Genomic DNA, 17,937 nt, shown 5'->3' with positions numbered 1-17,937 from the left:
TAAATGATTTATTTTGTTTAACAATCGAAATCGAGCAAAAAAAATAAAATTGGAAGACCCAACAATTACTCAATAATGATTTATTTATGTCAATCGAATATGATTTTAATTCTCACTCATCCTCGAATTTATTAGACTAAAAACTAATATATTTTGTGAAAAATAATTGCACAATTGCCGATCTCTTAACGTTAAATAATCCTAATTATCATTAAAAGAAATTGAAAAATGGAAATAAGACAATGACAAAATGCAGATAAAGACACACAATCCCCAAATAGTTTGTACTTTTTTGTTTCAATTGAAAACCCCCCCATCCCTAAACATAAACCCTAACCCTACCCACCCGATTCACATCTCCACCTAAAACCCCAAACTCGTCCGAGTCGACTCACTCCACAATGGCGCCAAGAAGAAATCCAACACTCTCAGAGGATCTAATAAGTGAGATTCTGGTACGCGTACCCGTGAAACCGTTACTATGCTTTCAATCGGTCTCGAAGACATGGTTATCGCTAATTAAACACCCTGCTTTCGTCAAGTCTCAGCTCCGTCACGCACTCGAAACTAATCAAAATCTTATTATGAGCCTCTACAAAGAAGACACCATGATGGAGACTAATTTAAACGTAGACCAGGGGAATAGACTTTTCCAGCTCAACGTTGATTCTCGTAAAATTGTGGCTGATTTGAAAGGTGTGTTTCTTAATTCCTATTTATATACACTTGTTGGTTCTGCTAATCGTATTGTCTGTGTGGCTGTTGATGATCTCGAAAGTAGTATGTATCTTTGGAATCCCGCTATTAGAGAATGTAAACTTATACCAGATTTTATTAAATTCGGGGGCCCTTTTGGGTTTGGTTATGATCGAGTAGATGATGATTATAAGGTTATTAGTACTACAGGATATCCGTTTGATGTATCTGTTGGGGTGTATTCAGTTAAAAGAAATGTATGGCGAAAATTGCCTGAACCAATTGAAGAACCTCATTTTGATGTGTGTGTTAACGGATTCTTCTATGGTATTGGAAGGAATGGTATGATGACGTTTGATTTGAACAAGGAGTTGTTTAATCATTCTATTAAGCTGCCTATTATTGATTATGATTATGGTAATGATGTAACTCGTATTATCGAGTTTAATAACTCTATTGCTGTTATTCAAGTCTGGGCTCATGGATTGAATGGTGATGTGGCTGTTGAGGGACTAAAGAAGAAGATTAACATCTGGACATTGGATGGTGATGCATGCCTCAGAGTTGGTGGAGGCGAGGTATCATGGACACTAATGTTTAGTATTGATCTAGCTATGCCGAGGTATCTTATTTTTGGCTATTTCAGCAATAACAATCTCTTACTATCAATAAGAACACCATCAATAACAGAAAATGACTGTGTGTGGATTTTGTGTGATGCCCATAAGAAAGAGGCCAAGCTTATCCCACCTTCAATTATTATGCCTGATCATCATTGTATTCAAAATGTTTTCAAGTATTCAGAGAGCCTAGTTTCACTCCCAGGATTCAAACAAGTCAATTGGAATGCAGGTGAAGATACTAGTTAAGAAAGGTGCTCAATCTGGTATCTTTGTGCTTGCTAATGATTGCAGTATGTTATTGTATTAACTTTCAGTAGATGACCACGTCCGTTTTCTTTTATTAGATGCCTAAAATGTTAAGTATCTTTATGTATTCATCTTTTCCTATCTGTAATAGTACTTAATTTGGTCAACTATATGTTGGTGATATATTGTCTAATTATATTTGGCCTGCAAAGTTTTCACTCTCATCGAATTAATTGTATTGTGAATATTATTTTAAATGATGCTATTGTAGATTAATTATACAGTCATACTAGGTGTTTGTGTCTGTTAGGTCCGAAACGATTGTAGAAGGGGGGGTTGAATACAATCGTCACTAAAAATCGCGGCGGAATAATCTGATTTGAATTAAACTTGTTAATCAGATTTTAATTAATTAATATAACAATGTTTTAAGTCGTTATATAATTAATATGGTTCGTTTTAATGTCCACTAAAGTTCGTAGAATAAATTTGACAGGATGTATTCTAGTTTAGTGATTAAAACAACCGAGTGACCAAAGCACAGAAAACTGTGGATATAACGGATAGCAAGTTACAAACAACTTGAAAGTTTACAATGCAATGAAAACTTTACAAATGAAGAAGTGAAGCCATATTTATAGGCAAATCACTTGGATCTAGGTATGACATTGAAAGGAATGACTTTCTAGCTTAGGAATGACATTACAATGGAAGATATGACATTATTACACAAAGCCATGCCCTAAAACAAAGAAGGAATGACATATATAAGGAATGTCATACTGCCAGGGGCGGTATGACATTTTTCCTTGGCCTTCAAGGTTCATTTGGCATGACATAACCAAAGAAAGTCATTCGGTTAAGCCTTGTATGACTTTTTAAGTCATATATATGAAAGTCATACGCGCACAAGCACAATGCCTAATATAAGGACACGGTATGACTTTTTAAAGTCATACCAGTGAATGTCTGATGCAAGCAAACAGTATGACTTTAATTCAGAGAGTCATGCCGATTGAATAAGCCATGTAGAGTGCATCAGAATGACATACCGAGCCAAATATGCAATAAATCAATTGTTTTAATTGAATAAATACTTACTAATTACTCACTTAATTATATTAATTATATAAATTCATAAATTAAATTAATTCGAGGTGAATTAATTTAATAAATAAATTATACAACCAATTTAATTATTTTGATAAGTGAAATAATTAAATAAATATTTATAAAATTATATTCCTTTAGCAGCAGAGACTCCAGGCTTTGTTGAACGTTGTAGATCTTTGTCTTGATCGAACGGCCACTTGTAGTTGATGCAGAACACTTAATCTGAGTAGCTGACACACAAATGTACTGTCTGGTTCATCCGTATCTAGCTGACTTAAATATTCTTTATCAAATAAACATTTGAAACGAGGCTTGTTCGTTGAGTCTATGTCTTCGTAGTTCTTCTTCATAAGTAACAATAGTATGAAATCTTCTGAATAAATAAAGTATTAAAACTTTATACCTTCTGGACTTCTGGACGTGCTACAAAAGATTATTTGTACACTGAGGCTTGAACATATTAATGAACTTCTTCCAGTGGTGTGCAGCAGCATCCAGAAATTCTTCAGACATATATTTTCAATAAATCACTTGACGTTCTTCGTACGGATTCCTTCAACAGTACTTGCTATTTACCTTGCTTTCTTATCAGAGTTGAGTTAGTACCTCTTTAATTACAAATAGGCTAAACATATGCCTTTCAATCTCCCCCTATTTGTTTGTTATCATAACATGCAAATTATCGAGAGGATAACTCAACTAACTGATAAGACAAAGGATTTAACATGAATTGTAAATAGCAAAAAGTTTCTGGTATTTAATTAAACATTGACCAGAATTCAAAAGATTACAATAGATTACAAAAGGGTGTTCTTACTGAACATATATTACAAGTCCCTAATGAATCTAAAGATCAACTTCTCCTTCTTCGATATCAGAGTTGTGAAGGATAGGAGTTGACGGTTCTTCCCTGGTTGGCGCTTCTGATGTAGTGGATTCACCACGCTTCTTTCGTTCCCTTGCCAGAGCCAGTTGATGTAGTACTTTGATAAGTGGTATTTATATGCACTTATAGGCCTTCATTTCCACTTAAATTGATTGGTTGTACTTAAGTGTTTAGTGTCTTTTGATATGTTTTTATTGTTTTTCTGTGCAGGTCACGAGTTGAGGTGATGAAGTGATTTTCTATCATTTTAGGTTGGTTTTTGGGCATTATTTGCAAGAATAGAGAATTGTGGATTCATCGCGACTTGGGATTTTGTGGGTATATCTTCTACAAACCCTCACGAGAGCACACTCGTCCACTAGAGCTATCTAGGGGTTTAAAGGGCTTGTTGCATATGCTAAATGCAACCGTGATCACCTACGGAAGTGGTACTAGAAGCGAGGAAGGACATGCACGCGAGAACGAGCGAGAAACGAAGAAACGGAGCTGCCAAGACAGTCAGTAGCGCGCCCGCGCTACTTGTTAGCGCGCCCGCGCTACAGACTGCTGCAACTAGCGCGCCTGCGCTAGTTTAGCGCGGCCGCGCCCAGCAGAACTTCCCCGGGCCGATTTTTACAGCTTTTCTGATGGATTTTCGCAGCGGTCGAGGCCCGGTTGACTTGGTCAATGTATTTTAATTTCTCGTGTGTAAAACCCTAGTAGAATAGAAGTAGTTTTAGTAGAGAACAATATCATAGTTTAATTTTTATCGAAGCACATTATCAGTTGTATTGGATCGTTCTTTGCGAGAAAGTGACAGTTTCGAGCGAGATCGTGAACATCAAATCTGTAACGTGTGATCCTTATTATTATAAATTCAAGCATTTTTATTCCATTCAATTCTTGTCTTTTAGTTATCATGTTTTCACTAGAACCCATGATGTCGATTAGTTCGATTATGAACTAACTGCCTTCATGGGATTCTAATGGATTTATCGATGTAGTCTAGTAACGAATATTAATTACTTGATTTTGTGACGTACGTTGATTTCTTTGCATGAGCCGTGCTTATTCTTCTTAGAAGCGTAGCTAACTTCTAAGTTGTTTGTTAATTCTTTCTGAAGCGAGAGTGGATGATTGAATTTAGAACTATGCCATGTAAACATAGGATTATGTGAATGAAGCATAATTTGTGGTAGACTTGAACTATTTTTATCACCCTGTGTAATCACGATAGACGACCTGTTAATAAACCTCTCTGCTTACACTACCGCTATAGAGATATAGGGTCTGAGCTTTGTTGGTGTCCATGAGATTTCTGTCTTAATTGCGGATTTTGATTGGTATGATATGTGTGCAACGAGAGTTGGCATGTATTACTTTCGTGTTGTCTGATTAGGATCAACAGTCGCATGTTAATCAGTAATTTCAATTCTAGATGAATTCGATAATGAAATTAGAATCCCATGTGTTTTCCTATTCTGAATTTGATTAGTAATTTTAGTTATTAGTATAAAAGAAACCAATCCTTGTTAATTGTCTTAGCAGTGATAATTGATTATACATTGTTGCATAGGTGCGTATTCTTAATTCACCAGTCTCTGTGGGAACGAACAAATATATTACTTATGATCACGTGCGCTTGCGTGTAGATTTCATCGAACAAGTTTTTGGCGCCGCTGCCGGGGACTCGGTGTTAATTAATTAGTTTATGTACTTGTCATCAGTGTGCATTAAAATTCACTGACTAGGATTCTAATCTCTTCTCACTTTTCTTCTTTTCTTTATTTCAGGTACTTGGGTCGCGTTTATGCAAACACGTTCTCAGACCCGTAAGAAAGCAATTGATTCATCTTCTACTTCTTCTTCTGATTCTGAAACAATGACAGAACCTGAAGCACAACCAGACAGTAAGGCATTGAAGGATTTCTCTATGCCAAAGATCGATGATATCCAATCAAGCATTGTCAGGCCTGCAATCGCAGCCAAAGCCTTTGAAATCAAACCAGGAACTATTCAAATGGTCCAGAACTCGGTAAGGCTTTTCCCATTTTCACTGATGAAGCTCTGATGAAGCTGTGAAGCTAAGGCTTTTCCCATTTTCACTGAGAGATAAGGCTAAGGGATGGTTACATTCTTTACCATCTGGTTCGATTACTACATGGGAAGATCTAGCTCAGAAATTTCTCACTAAATTCTTCCCCATGGCAAAGACTGCTGCTGTGACATCCCTCAAATCCGGGGGTCTGGATTTGGTGCCACTAAAAGAAAAACAATTTAAAACCTGTATTTTTGAAAGAAGCTAAAAACAATTATTTTGAAACCTGGATATTTTTAAAATGATTTAAAGTAAAATTCAATTTCACCCCCTGAAAACAGGATCGCATACAGGCTATAGTATTGAAATCAGAAAATCGAAAATATGAATCTAATACAACATATTCTACATTACCAGATAAACTTCGACAAGAAGAATAACTGATAACCAAAACTTAAATCTGCTTTACATCTGAATCAAAATTATACCATCTTAATCACAACTAGTTCCCTTGACATCTTCCAAAATACTTATCCTGACCATCGAGGTCTGACATACTCACTTGAAATCCTTGCCTAGCGTTATTCTTAAGCGCAACCCAAACAAGCGAACCATCTTTGTATCTAGCTGAAAGGGTTAGATAAAGAACAGAATGAGCTACAAAAGCTCAGCAAGTAACTAGAGTAAATAAATAAGACAACGGTTCAACTGAATAAGATATGAGGTTTCTGATTATAAAAGATACAAAATTTTCAACATAGGTTCCAAAATTAAGGATAATTCCAAAGAAACCAATTTATAAACCATAAGTTCATAAAAACCATTCATTCCTTATAACTTTCATAAAATTTCCCTTTTCATAACATTTTCTTTCAAAACGTTCATTTAAGCTTCATTTTCAATCTCGAAAATCATCTCATTTTCAAAATAGTCCAATTACATGGACATTTATTTTCATGAAACATTTTACTCGATTGGAGTATATAATGCTCTGGATTGCACGGGTGATCAGCCACGTACAATCCCCATACCGGACTTTACAGCCCCTCTGGACGTGAATAGGGTACCCGAAAGGCAACTATCATTTGGCCTTTCAAATGCCAGCCCTCACTGGTCTTCATAATGTGCCAGCCCTCACTGGTCTTCATAATCAAATAGCTGGACCGGCGTTACTCGGCCACTTACGCCTCCAATCAATAGAATTCCGTGGAAAACCATTAAATTGGAACACTTTCTTCTTTAAAAAAATATCTTTCATTTTAAAAACTTACCAACCTTTCAAATCATTAGGACACTTGCAAGTCTAAAATCATTCTTAGTTTCAATTATAGAAACAAGTGCCATATTTTTGTGAGGTCAAGTACATGGAAAGGAAACATCATTCGATCAAGTGAAAGATATTTCAAGATAAAAATATGCTGGATACAAAAGCAAGATCATCATGAAAGAGCTTGTACTCAAAAGTGAGACATCATATTCAATGAGAAAGGAAATCAGGCTTTCATAATTCAAAAGGTAGTTCAAAGGTGACAGTACTCATCATTAAGCTGCTTAAAAGAAAGAGGAAAGTTACTTGCCTTATTCGCTTTCCTTCTTGTTCAAAGAACCTATTTTCTTGTCACCTAGTAGAGCCTTTCCTATACTGTATATTCTCGCTTTGCTTTTGACAAGATTCCATCCACGACATAGCTTCGTCTTTTCAGATCATTCCAGTTTCAACTTGCTTTTCAATTCGACTACTTAATAACGTCCTCGATACGCACATAGCTCGGTTCTACAAGATAGTATAATAATACTTCAGTCGAAGAACAATCCAGATCGTCACCTAAATCATAGAATCGAACTCTATTTCTACCCATCGCGATATAGACACATACTGTATACTAAATACATAGTGTCACATAGTTAAACAAATAGTCATTTTAGCACGTATCAGATAATTCATATGCATTAATATTTATACATATATGACTATCCAATTCTTTTCGTATATCATCTCATATCTGATTATATACAAACCACTAGCACATTGACAGCACCTCCTTATTTGCTAACAAAATTTCGGCAGCATCTCCTCTATTTATCGGACTATCCACCTGTTTTAGTCTAGTATCAATAATCAACCCAACAAGTTTCTAACCCAACAACTACAAACTAATGATACTCTGAACACAAATATAACTCAATAATTCATATATTAACTTTCCACAAAGATGACAATGCCCATAATTCTACCTTAAAGCTTTGGCTGCTCAATCCACATATCCTTAACCGATGTCAATATTAAGATTTAAATCAAAACCATAGTATGTCACAATTTACCTTTTTATAAAAATCATCTGCCACCAAAATACTATGTGGTTCAACTATAATTTGTACACATGCTTCCTTAATATCACAATGTAATGAGTAATTCCTAATGCAAAAATCTCATTTTATTACACCAAGTCAGCATAAAACTTATATCATAAATCAGTTTCAGAATACTTGGCTATGCACAAAACTTATCCATAAATATTCTGGATTCTTGAATTAATACATTTCAAACATTACACATAGGCACCAAATCATTTATTAAAACGGTGTGAATACTATATCCTCTGAATATATACCTATATGGATCCAGTAAATTAACAACTATTGACCAATAACCATTAGTACACATTTATATTCCAACAAATCACAACTCAACACATAGATTTGAATTTACGAAAATAATTCTTTTTGTGACCTCAAAACAGGATTCTCATAAATATGTGCTACTGACAATCAAACATTTTTAATAAATCAGAAATACATGATTTTTACTTGAAATTTTTAGGAGACCACCCTGGACTCCATGAATGGCTACAAAATAAGTTTTGGCTTTAAAATCAAAGTTTAAGTAATTTAACTATAGTTTACAAAGTCAAAAATCGAAGCAGTTTTGTATTCTGTGCATACCTTACAAAAATAATCATAACTTTTAGCTCAATAATCTAAATGCTATGAATCTTTTTAGAGAATAAACTAGACTACAATAAGCATATAATTCCACAAGAACTTAATGCTCAAACACAATACAAGCTTCCCAGAAAATGGTTCCAAACAGAGGCATTTTCACAGTACAAATATCATCTCACACCTACCCCACTCAAGCGGCCATAACTTTTAGCTCGATTAACGAAACTTTGAAATTCTTGTTGGTACTTAAACTAGAATTCAAGGAGCACATTATCACAGAAATACTAAGCATATAAATTCACTCAATGAGCCCAGAACTGTGCTACAAATCAGACCAGCAGCAACCTGAATTTCAGCTTTATTTTGTATTGTACTAAATCTTTAATCTACTACTTTAACTCTTGAAATACCATTCCGAAAACATGTATACAATCATCATACTTGTACTCATACATATAAGAAAGCATATAATCCAAATCAAGCAAATATTACCTCAATTTACGCTTAATCACATAAGCACAAATTAATCTTAGTAATAAAACAATCAACTCAATACTCAACTAATATAACACAAATGTATACCCATATATATATATATATATACTGATTTCAACAAAGAAACATTGATTATACCCATTGATTCGGAACAAGAGATGCAGGGGTGATGGTGAAGTGTTCATCGGGAAAATGGAGCCACCTTCCCATAGCCTATCATCAACATTCCGATTGCGACGCCGCTGCTTTCACGGCCGTGTAGCGCCGTCCAACCTCCGGTGCCTCGCCTCAACTCCCTTTCTCTTCTCGTGGCGGCTGTGACACAACCCTGCCACCACCCATCCGCTGACGCCCACGACTTCCAACCACCACCACAATCAAGTACAACCACACATATATATACGAACCCAATACAACATATAGATATACATGCGCCAAAACTCAAAAATCAAGCAAGAAAACAAAAGTTTATACCCAATTATATGTTGGGATTATAAGTTTCCGTGGACACTCAAACCCTAACCCCCAATTTTCAGAGTCACCGACTACTACTCTGTTTTTGTGCGTATGTGTTTTGCTTTTCTCTCCTCTTTTTTTTTCCTGCTTGTACTACCCGTGTAGTACAATTGTACTACTTCTATTTTCTTTTTAATAATAAAATAATTTTAGATATGATATATTTATATAATAAAAGTTTTGGATCCCAATCTTGAAATATAAAGCTAGTGATCATCTAAATAAAATATAGGGACCCGAAAATATTCTTACTTTAATAAAATTAATCTAAATTCCAAAGCTTTCAAATAAAATAAGATATTTAGAATATCTAAAATAATCAAATCATGATGTCATAAATCACGATCGACTATATGAACTAATTTAAATCAAAGGATGCACGAACAGATAAAATGCATCCAACAATTATTCACATAATCACACAAATTTCTCACAACTCGCACATAATTTTTATTACTCACATAATAACATAAATAAAATATATTCGAAATCCCACTGACCCGAAAGATTATTAAATAATAATTTAGAACTCATCAAACGGGAATAAAATATGATATTTTATTCCTTCTTTTCCAAAAAAATCATGAATATTAAAATAAAATAATTTATAAAAATATGGGTTGTCACAATCTACCCCCCTTAAAAGGATTCCGTCCTCGGAATCAACGAAGAGAAAACTAAAGTGTACGATCTCTTTAAACCATAATATTCTTTTTTTTTTATATGGAATCCTCTTAATCGATTTCGTATACCCGCATCATCATCTGATTTTGCTCTTGGTACCCCCTCTTACGAAGGCTTAACCCATGTTGGCAACTCAGTTGGCATACCTTCAGACTACTAGAGATTACAAGAATCTTGAATATTGAAACATGATAGATTTCATGTATTGAAGCAAGTGTTATGTCATTGAATAAGGAAATAACTGAGAGATCAATATGATCTAAAAAACTCGGTGTTGCGTGTCTTTATTCAGACACTACTAAAGGTAGTTAACCTTCTTGTATGTACAACACACACAAGTGATGGCGTCCCATCCAACCCCTATCACACAGACAGGTAGTTCTTGTGTCCCCCACAACTCGGGTTGTTCATCTCAGTTGGAATAAGGAAATACCAAAAGTAGTTCAAAATCGAGTTGACAATGATTATCTTTTGATGAATGGACCTCAGACGCAGACTTAGGATTCAAAATCAAATAGATTCCAAATGTCCTAGTTTCGCTAAAAAGAATGGTCAATAATGATTCAATAAGCACAAACATCACTTTACAGACCAAGAGAGAGGGAACAATATTCTTTATCAAACATCTTCACGAAATAAAGGTAAAAACAAATCACTCGAAGGAAATGAATCAATATAATCGACAAAAGAGGAAGGTATTACCAAGAGTCTCACATGTATTTTCTCGATCTATTCTTCTAATGGACCTCTATTCGATTATAGTCCTTTCTTCTCAGTATTCGATAATGCTTAATATTGTACTTTATCATCGACTCGCAAGGGTCTTTGAAGATTGATATATAAATATCCACGATCATCAGGAGTCCTGCTCAGCTTCGCACAGTCCAAAATCTTATCGAGTTTCGTACAACCATCACAACTAAGTGTTGACGTCTTAATTTACTCATGAGTACTATATCAGTATATCCACTAATCTACACGTGTTCTAGATAAACTTTAGCATTCATTACTTAACTATATGCGGGGACTCTTACTTTGACCCTGCAGCTTTCATAGTCAGGTACAAACTCTATATTCAATTCACAAGGGGCAATCGGCAATTCTCCAAACAACTCTCTCCGTAGCAAGGAATACTCTAGAGAGTGTGAAAATAACCATTGGTCTGACATCAACTAGCTCTAATCATAAAACCTCTAAATAACGATTCCGAACCAAATGTGGTCTATCATGTTTCTCATGAGAACCAAACTCATTAATTCTAAAATTAGGAACTATGATATACCAAATGAATACTCGATTTCAATATTCTAACTCAATCTCAATTCTATTAACAGAGACTATACCCAATAGTCTTAACTTACCTCTACAAGAGGTTTCACTTGGCACATCTCTCTTATTAACCACGTTGCTCCCACCTACATTCTGATTTCAATACCTTATAACCTGTAGCTCTGATACCAACTGTGACATCCCTCAAATCCGGGGGTCTGGATTTGGTGCCACTAAAAGAAAAACAATTTAAAACCTGTATTTTTGAAAGAAGCTAAAAACAATTATTTTGAAACCTGGATATTTTTAAAATGATTTAAAGTAAAATTCAATTTCACCCCCTGAAAACAGGATCGCATACAGGCTATAGTATTGAAATCAGAAAATCGAAAATATGAATCTAATACAACATATTCTACATTACCAGATAAACTTCGACAAGAAGAATAACTGATAACCAAAACTTAAATCTGCTTTACATCTGAATCAAAATTATACCATCTTAATCACAACTAGTTCCCTTGACATCTTCCAAAATACTTATCCTGACCATCGAGGTCTGACATACTCACTTGAAATCCTTGCCTAGCGTTATTCTTAAGCGCAACCCAAACAAGCGAACCATCTTTGTATCTAGCTGAAAGGGTTAGATAAAGAACAGAATGAGCTACAAAAGCTCAGCAAGTAACTAGAGTAAATAAATAAGACAACGGTTCAACTAAATAAGATATGAGGTTTCTGATTATAAAAGATACAAAATTTTCAACATAGGTTCCAAAATTAAGGATAATTCCAAAGAAACCAATTTATAAACCATAAGTTCATAAAAACCATTCATTCCTTATAACTTTCATAAAATTTCCCTTTTCATAACATTTTCTTTCAAAACGTTCATTTAAGCTTCATTTTCAATCTCGAAAATCATCTCATTTTCAAAATAGTCCAATTACATGGACATTTATTTTCATGAAACATTTTACTCGATTGGAGTATATAATGCTCTGGATTGCACGGGTGATCAGCCACGTACAATCCCCATACCGGACTTTACAGCCCCTCTGGACGTGAATAGGGTACCCGAAAGGCAACTATCATTTGGCCTTTCAAATGCCAGCCCTCACTGGTCTTCATAATGTGCCAGCCCTCACTGGTCTTCATAATCAAATAGCTGGACCGGCGTTACTCGGCCACTTACGCCTCCAATCAATAGAATTCCGTGGAAAACCATTAAATTGGAACACTTTCTTCTTTAAAAAAATATCTTTCATTTTAAAAACTTACCAACCTTTCAAATCATTAGGACACTTGCAAGTCTAAAATCATTCTTAGTTTCAATTATAGAAACAAGTGCCATATTTTTGTGAGGTCAAGTACATGGAAAGGAAACATCATTCGATCAAGTGAAAGATATTTCAAGATAAAAATATGCTGGATACAAAAGCAAGATCATCATAAAAGAGCTTGTACTCAAAAGTGAGACATCATATTCAATGAGAAAGGAAATCAGGCTTTCATAATTCAAAAGGTAGTTCAAAGGTGACAGTACTCATCATTAAGCTGCTTAAAAGAAAGAGGAAAGTTACTTGCCTTATTCGCTTTCCTTCTTGTTCAAAGAACCTATTTTCTTGTCACCTAGTAGAGCCTTTCCTATACTGTATATTCTCGCTTTGCTTTTGACAAGATTCCATCCACGACATAGCTTCGTCTTTTCAGATCATTCCAGTTTCAACTTGCTTTTCAATTCGACTACTTAATAACGTCCTCGATACGCACATAGCTCGGTTCTACAAGATAGTATAATAATACTTCAGTCGAAGAACAATCCAGATCGTCACCTAAATCATAGAATCGAACTCTATTTCTACCCATCGCGATATAGACACATACTGTATACTAAATACATAGTGTCACATAGTTAAACAAATAGTCATTTTAGCACGTATCAGATAATTCATATGCATTAATATTTATACATATATGACTATCCAATTCTTTTCGTATATCATCTCATATCTGATTATATACAAACCACTAGCACATTGACAGCACCTCCTTATTTGCTAACAAAATTTCGGCAGCATCTCCTCTATTTATCGGACTATCCACCTGTTTTAGTCTAGTATCAATAATCAACCCAACAAGTTTCTAACCCAACAACTACAAACTAATGATACTCTGAACACAAATATAACTCAATAATTCATATATTAACTTTCCACAAAGATGACAATGCCCATAATTCTACCTTAAAGCTTTGGCTGCTCAATCCACATATCCTTAACCGATGTCAATATTAAGATTTAAATCAAAACCATAGTATGTCACAATTTACCTTTTTATAAAAATCATCTGCCACCAAAATACTATGTGGTTCAACTATAATTTGTACACATGCTTCCTTAATATCACAATGTAATGAGTAATTCCTAATGCAAAAATCTCATTTTATTACACCAAGTCAGCATAAAACTTATATCATAAATCAGTTTCAGAATACTTGGCTATGCACAAAACTTATCCATAAATATTCTGGATTCTTGAATTAATACATTTCAAACATTACACATAGGCACCAAATCATTTATTAAAACGGTGTGAATACTATATCCTCTGAATATATACCTATATGGATCCAGTAAATTAACAACTATTGACCAATAACCATTAGTACACATTTATATTCCAACAAATCACAACTCAACACATAGATTTGAATTTACGAAAATAATTCTTTTTGTGACCTCAAAACAGGATTCTCATAAATATGTGCTACTGACAATCAAACATTTTTAATAAATCAGAAATACATGATTTTTACTTGAAATTTTTAGGAGACCACCCTGGACTCCATGAATGGCTACAAAATAAGTTTTGGCTTTAAAATCAAAGTTTAAGTAATTTAACTATAGTTTACAAAGTCAAAAATCGAAGCAGTTTTGTATTCTGTGCATACCTTACAAAAATAATCATAACTTTTAGCTCAATAATCTAAATGCTATGAATCTTTTTAGAGAATAAACTAGACTACAATAAGCATATAATTCCACAAGAACTTAATGCTCAAACACAATACAAGCTTCCCAGAAAATGGTTCCAAACAGAGGCATTTTCACAGTACAAATATCATCTCACACCTACCCCACTCAAGCGGCCATAACTTTTAGCTCGATTAACGAAACTTTGAAATTCTTGTTGGTACTTAAACTAGAATTCAAGGAGCACATTATCACAGAAATACTAAGCATATAAATTCACTCAATGAGCCCAGAACTGTGCTACAAATCAGACCAGCAGCAACCTGAATTTCAGCTTTATTTTGTATTGTACTAAATCTTTAATCTACTACTTTAACTCTTGAAATACCATTCCGAAAACATGTATACAATCATCATACTTGTACTCATACATATAAGAAAGCATATAATCCAAATCAAGCAAATATTACCTCAATTTACGCTTAATCACATAAGCACAAATTAATCTTAGTAATAAAACAATCAACTCAATACTCAACTAATATAACACAAATGTATACCCATATATATATATATATATACTGATTTCAACAAAGAAACATTGATTATACCCATTGATTCGGAACAAGAGATGCAGGGGTGATGGTGAAGTGCTCATCGGGAAAATGGAGCCACCTTCCCATAGCCTATCATCAACATTCCGATTGCGACGCCGCTGCTTTCACGGCCGTGTAGCGCCGTCCAACCTCCGGTGCCTCGCCTCAACTCCCTTTCTCTTCTCGTGGCGGCTGTGACACAACCCTGCCACCACCCATCCGCTGACGCCCACGACTTCCAACCACCACCACAATCAAGTACAACCACACATATATATACGAACCCAATACAACATATAGATATACATGCGCCAAAACTCAAAAATCAAGCAAGAAAACAAAAGTTTATACCCAATTATATGTTGGGATTATAAGTTTCCGTGGACACTCAAACCCTAACCCCCAATTTTCAGAGTCACCGACTACTACTCTGTTTTTGTGCGTATGTGTTTTGCTTTTCTCTCCTCTTTTTTTTTCCTGCTTGTACTACCCGTGTAGTACAATTGTACTACTTCTATTTTCTTTTTAATAATAAAATAATTTTAGATATGATATATTTATATAATAAAAGTTTTGGATCCCAATCTTGAAATATAAAGCTAGTGATCATCTAAATAAAATGTAGGGACCCGAAAATATTCTTACTTTAATAAAATTAATCTAAATTCCAAAGCTTTCAAATAAAATAAGATATTTAGAATATCTAAAATAATCAAATCATGATGTCATAAATCACGATCGACTATATGAACTAATTTAAATCAAAGGATGCACGAACAGATAAAATGCATCCAACAATTATTCACATAATCACACAAATTTCTCACAACTCGCACATAATTTTTATTACTCACATAATAACATAAATAAAATATATTCGAAATCCCACTGACCCGAAAGATTATTAAATAATAATTTAGAACTCATCAAACGGGAATAAAATATGATATTTTATTCCTTCTTTTCCAAAAAAATCATGAATATTAAAATAAAATAATTTATAAAAATATGGGTTGTCACAGCTGCACTACGAAATGCTCTATCTCAATTCTCTCAACAATCAGGAGAAACATTCTGTGAAGCCTGGGAGCGATATAAGGAGATGCTAAGGAAGTGTCCCCATCATGGCATGCCGGATTGGATGCAAATAAACAGTTTCTATAATGGTCTTGGACCTCAATCTAGACCTATGCTTGATGCTGCTTCTGGAGGTGCGCTATGGGCTAAGAGTTATGAAGAAGCTTATGATCTTATTGAAATGATGGCTGCTAATGAATATCAGAACCCTACTCAAAGACTTACTCAAGGGAAGGTAGCCGGAATTCTTGATCTTGACACGTCTACAGCTATAGCAGCTCAACTTAAAGCTCTCACGATGAAAGTCGATTCTCTGGCTCACCAAGGAATTCAACAGCCAATCTCTATTTGCGAATTATGTGCTGGTACTCATGCTACTGATCAGTGTGCCATTTCTAGTGAATCAGCACAATTTGTGAGCAACTTTCAGAGAGGTCAACAGCCTGCTCCAGCTACTTATCATCCTAACAACCGAAATCATCCTAATTTCAGCTGGAGTAATAATCAGGGGTATAATCAACCTCAACAAGGATTTCAACAGGGACCTAAACAGTACAGTCAGGCTGGGACTTCACAACAGTATGCACCTAAACAGCCATATCACCCTCCGGGATTTCAGAATCATGGGCAATCAGCTAACGAAAGGTCTGACATGGAAGAACTAAGGCTCATGTACAAGAGTCAGGCAGTAACTTTAAAAGCTTTGGAGACACAAGTCGGTCAGTTAGCTAATGCTTTACTAAGCAGACCACAGGGGAATCTCCCTAGTGATACAGAGGTACCAGGTAAGAGGGACCCTAAAGAGCAAGTCCAATCCATTACGCTGAGATCTGGAAAAACTACAACAGGGCCTACCTCAACATTAGTACAAGATCAGGGTGATGAACCGCAAGAAATTCCAGCAGAACTTCCTTCGAATACAATTGGCATCAACCCTACTGTTGAAAAGGATAAGGCTATCCCTGCAGCTGCTCCGATGTCAAAACCATTATATCCACCACCTCCATTTCCTAGGAGGTTAAAAAAACAGCAGCTGGATAAGCAATTTGGTAAATTCCTTGAAGTGTTCAAAAAGCTTCACATCAACATCCCGTTTGCTGAAGCACTCGAGCAAATGCCTAGCTATGCCAAGTTTATGAAGGGTATTCTTTCAAAAAAGCTAAAGCTCGAGGAGTTAGAGACAGTGGCTTTAACGGAGGAATGTAGTGCTTTGCTTCAACAGAAATTACCACCTAAGCTTAAGGATCCGGGAAGCTTCACTATCCCTTGCACTATTGGGAAGTTCTCTTTTGATAAGTGTCTGTGCGACTTGGGAGCTAGCATCAATCTGATGCCTTTATCTATCTTCACACAACTTGGCCTGCCAGAGCTCAAGCCGACAAACATGTCCTTACAACTGGCTGATCGTTCGATCACATATCCAAGGGGTATAATTGAAGATGTGCTAGTCAAGGTTGATCAATTAATATTTCCAGCCGACTTCGTGATTCTTGACTTTGAAGAAGACAAAAGGATTCCTATCATCTTGGGTAGACCCTTTTTAGCTACCGGGCAAACATTGATCGATGTCCAAAAAGGGGAACTTACAATGAGGATACAAGATCAGACGGTCACGTTCAACGTATTCAATGCAATGAAATTACCAACTGATGAGGAATCTTGTTTCAGTATGGATGTGCTTGATACTACGGCAGAAGCTAATAGCCAGCGGGTTTTACAGAATGATGCATTGGAAGCAATCCTTACCAATGATGAGGAATTGGACAGTGAAGAAGAATTGGAAGAAATCTATCATCTTAAC

The 17,937-nt window shown here is 35.2% G+C and overlaps 1 protein-coding gene, 1 long non-coding RNA gene and 1 other non-coding gene across 4 annotated transcripts; 1 reads left to right on the top strand and 2 right to left on the bottom strand.

Annotated features, from left to right (window-relative positions):
• Positions 1–401: 401 nt before the first annotated feature.
• On the top strand, positions 402–1,565 carry LOC108198041 (F-box/kelch-repeat protein At3g23880). The gene has a single exon (XM_017365822.1). The coding sequence runs from the start codon at positions 402–404 to the stop codon at positions 1,563–1,565; it is 1,164 nt and encodes a 387-aa protein (XP_017221311.1).
• A 4,309-nt stretch (positions 1,566–5,874) lies between these two features.
• LOC135148345 (uncharacterized) lies at positions 5,875–16,067 on the bottom strand. Of its 2 annotated transcripts, none has more exons than XR_010286424.1 (3): positions 15,075–16,067; positions 9,158–12,125; positions 5,875–6,208 (listed from the first exon to the last, which is right to left on the bottom strand). It is a non-coding gene; the product is annotated as an uncharacterized LOC135148345 (long non-coding RNA). The 2 variants fall into 2 exon arrangements; XR_010286425.1 differs by lacking the exon at positions 5,875–6,208 and adding an exon at positions 6,820–7,355.
• Positions 16,068–16,083: 16 nt separating this feature from the next.
• LOC135148574 (small nucleolar RNA R71) lies at positions 16,084–16,190 on the bottom strand. The gene has a single exon (XR_010286654.1). It is a non-coding gene; the product is annotated as a small nucleolar RNA R71 (small nucleolar RNA).
• Between the last annotated feature and the right edge of the window lie 1,747 nt (positions 16,191–17,937).

Source organism: Daucus carota, chromosome 8 (assembly GCF_001625215.2).
Source record: "Daucus carota subsp. sativus chromosome 8, DH1 v3.0, whole genome shotgun sequence".
Classification (NCBI taxonomy): Eukaryota; Viridiplantae; Streptophyta; class Magnoliopsida; order Apiales; family Apiaceae; genus Daucus; species Daucus carota.
The sequence above is the reverse complement of the archived record's forward strand: the minus strand, read 5'-3'. Positions and strand labels throughout refer to the sequence as shown.

Bases quoted from the DNA above. Each gene is read 5' to 3' on its own strand.
- LOC108198041 (XM_017365822.1), top strand. From the start codon at position 402: ATGGCGCCAAGAAGAAATCCAACACTCTCAGAGGATCTAATAAGTGAG.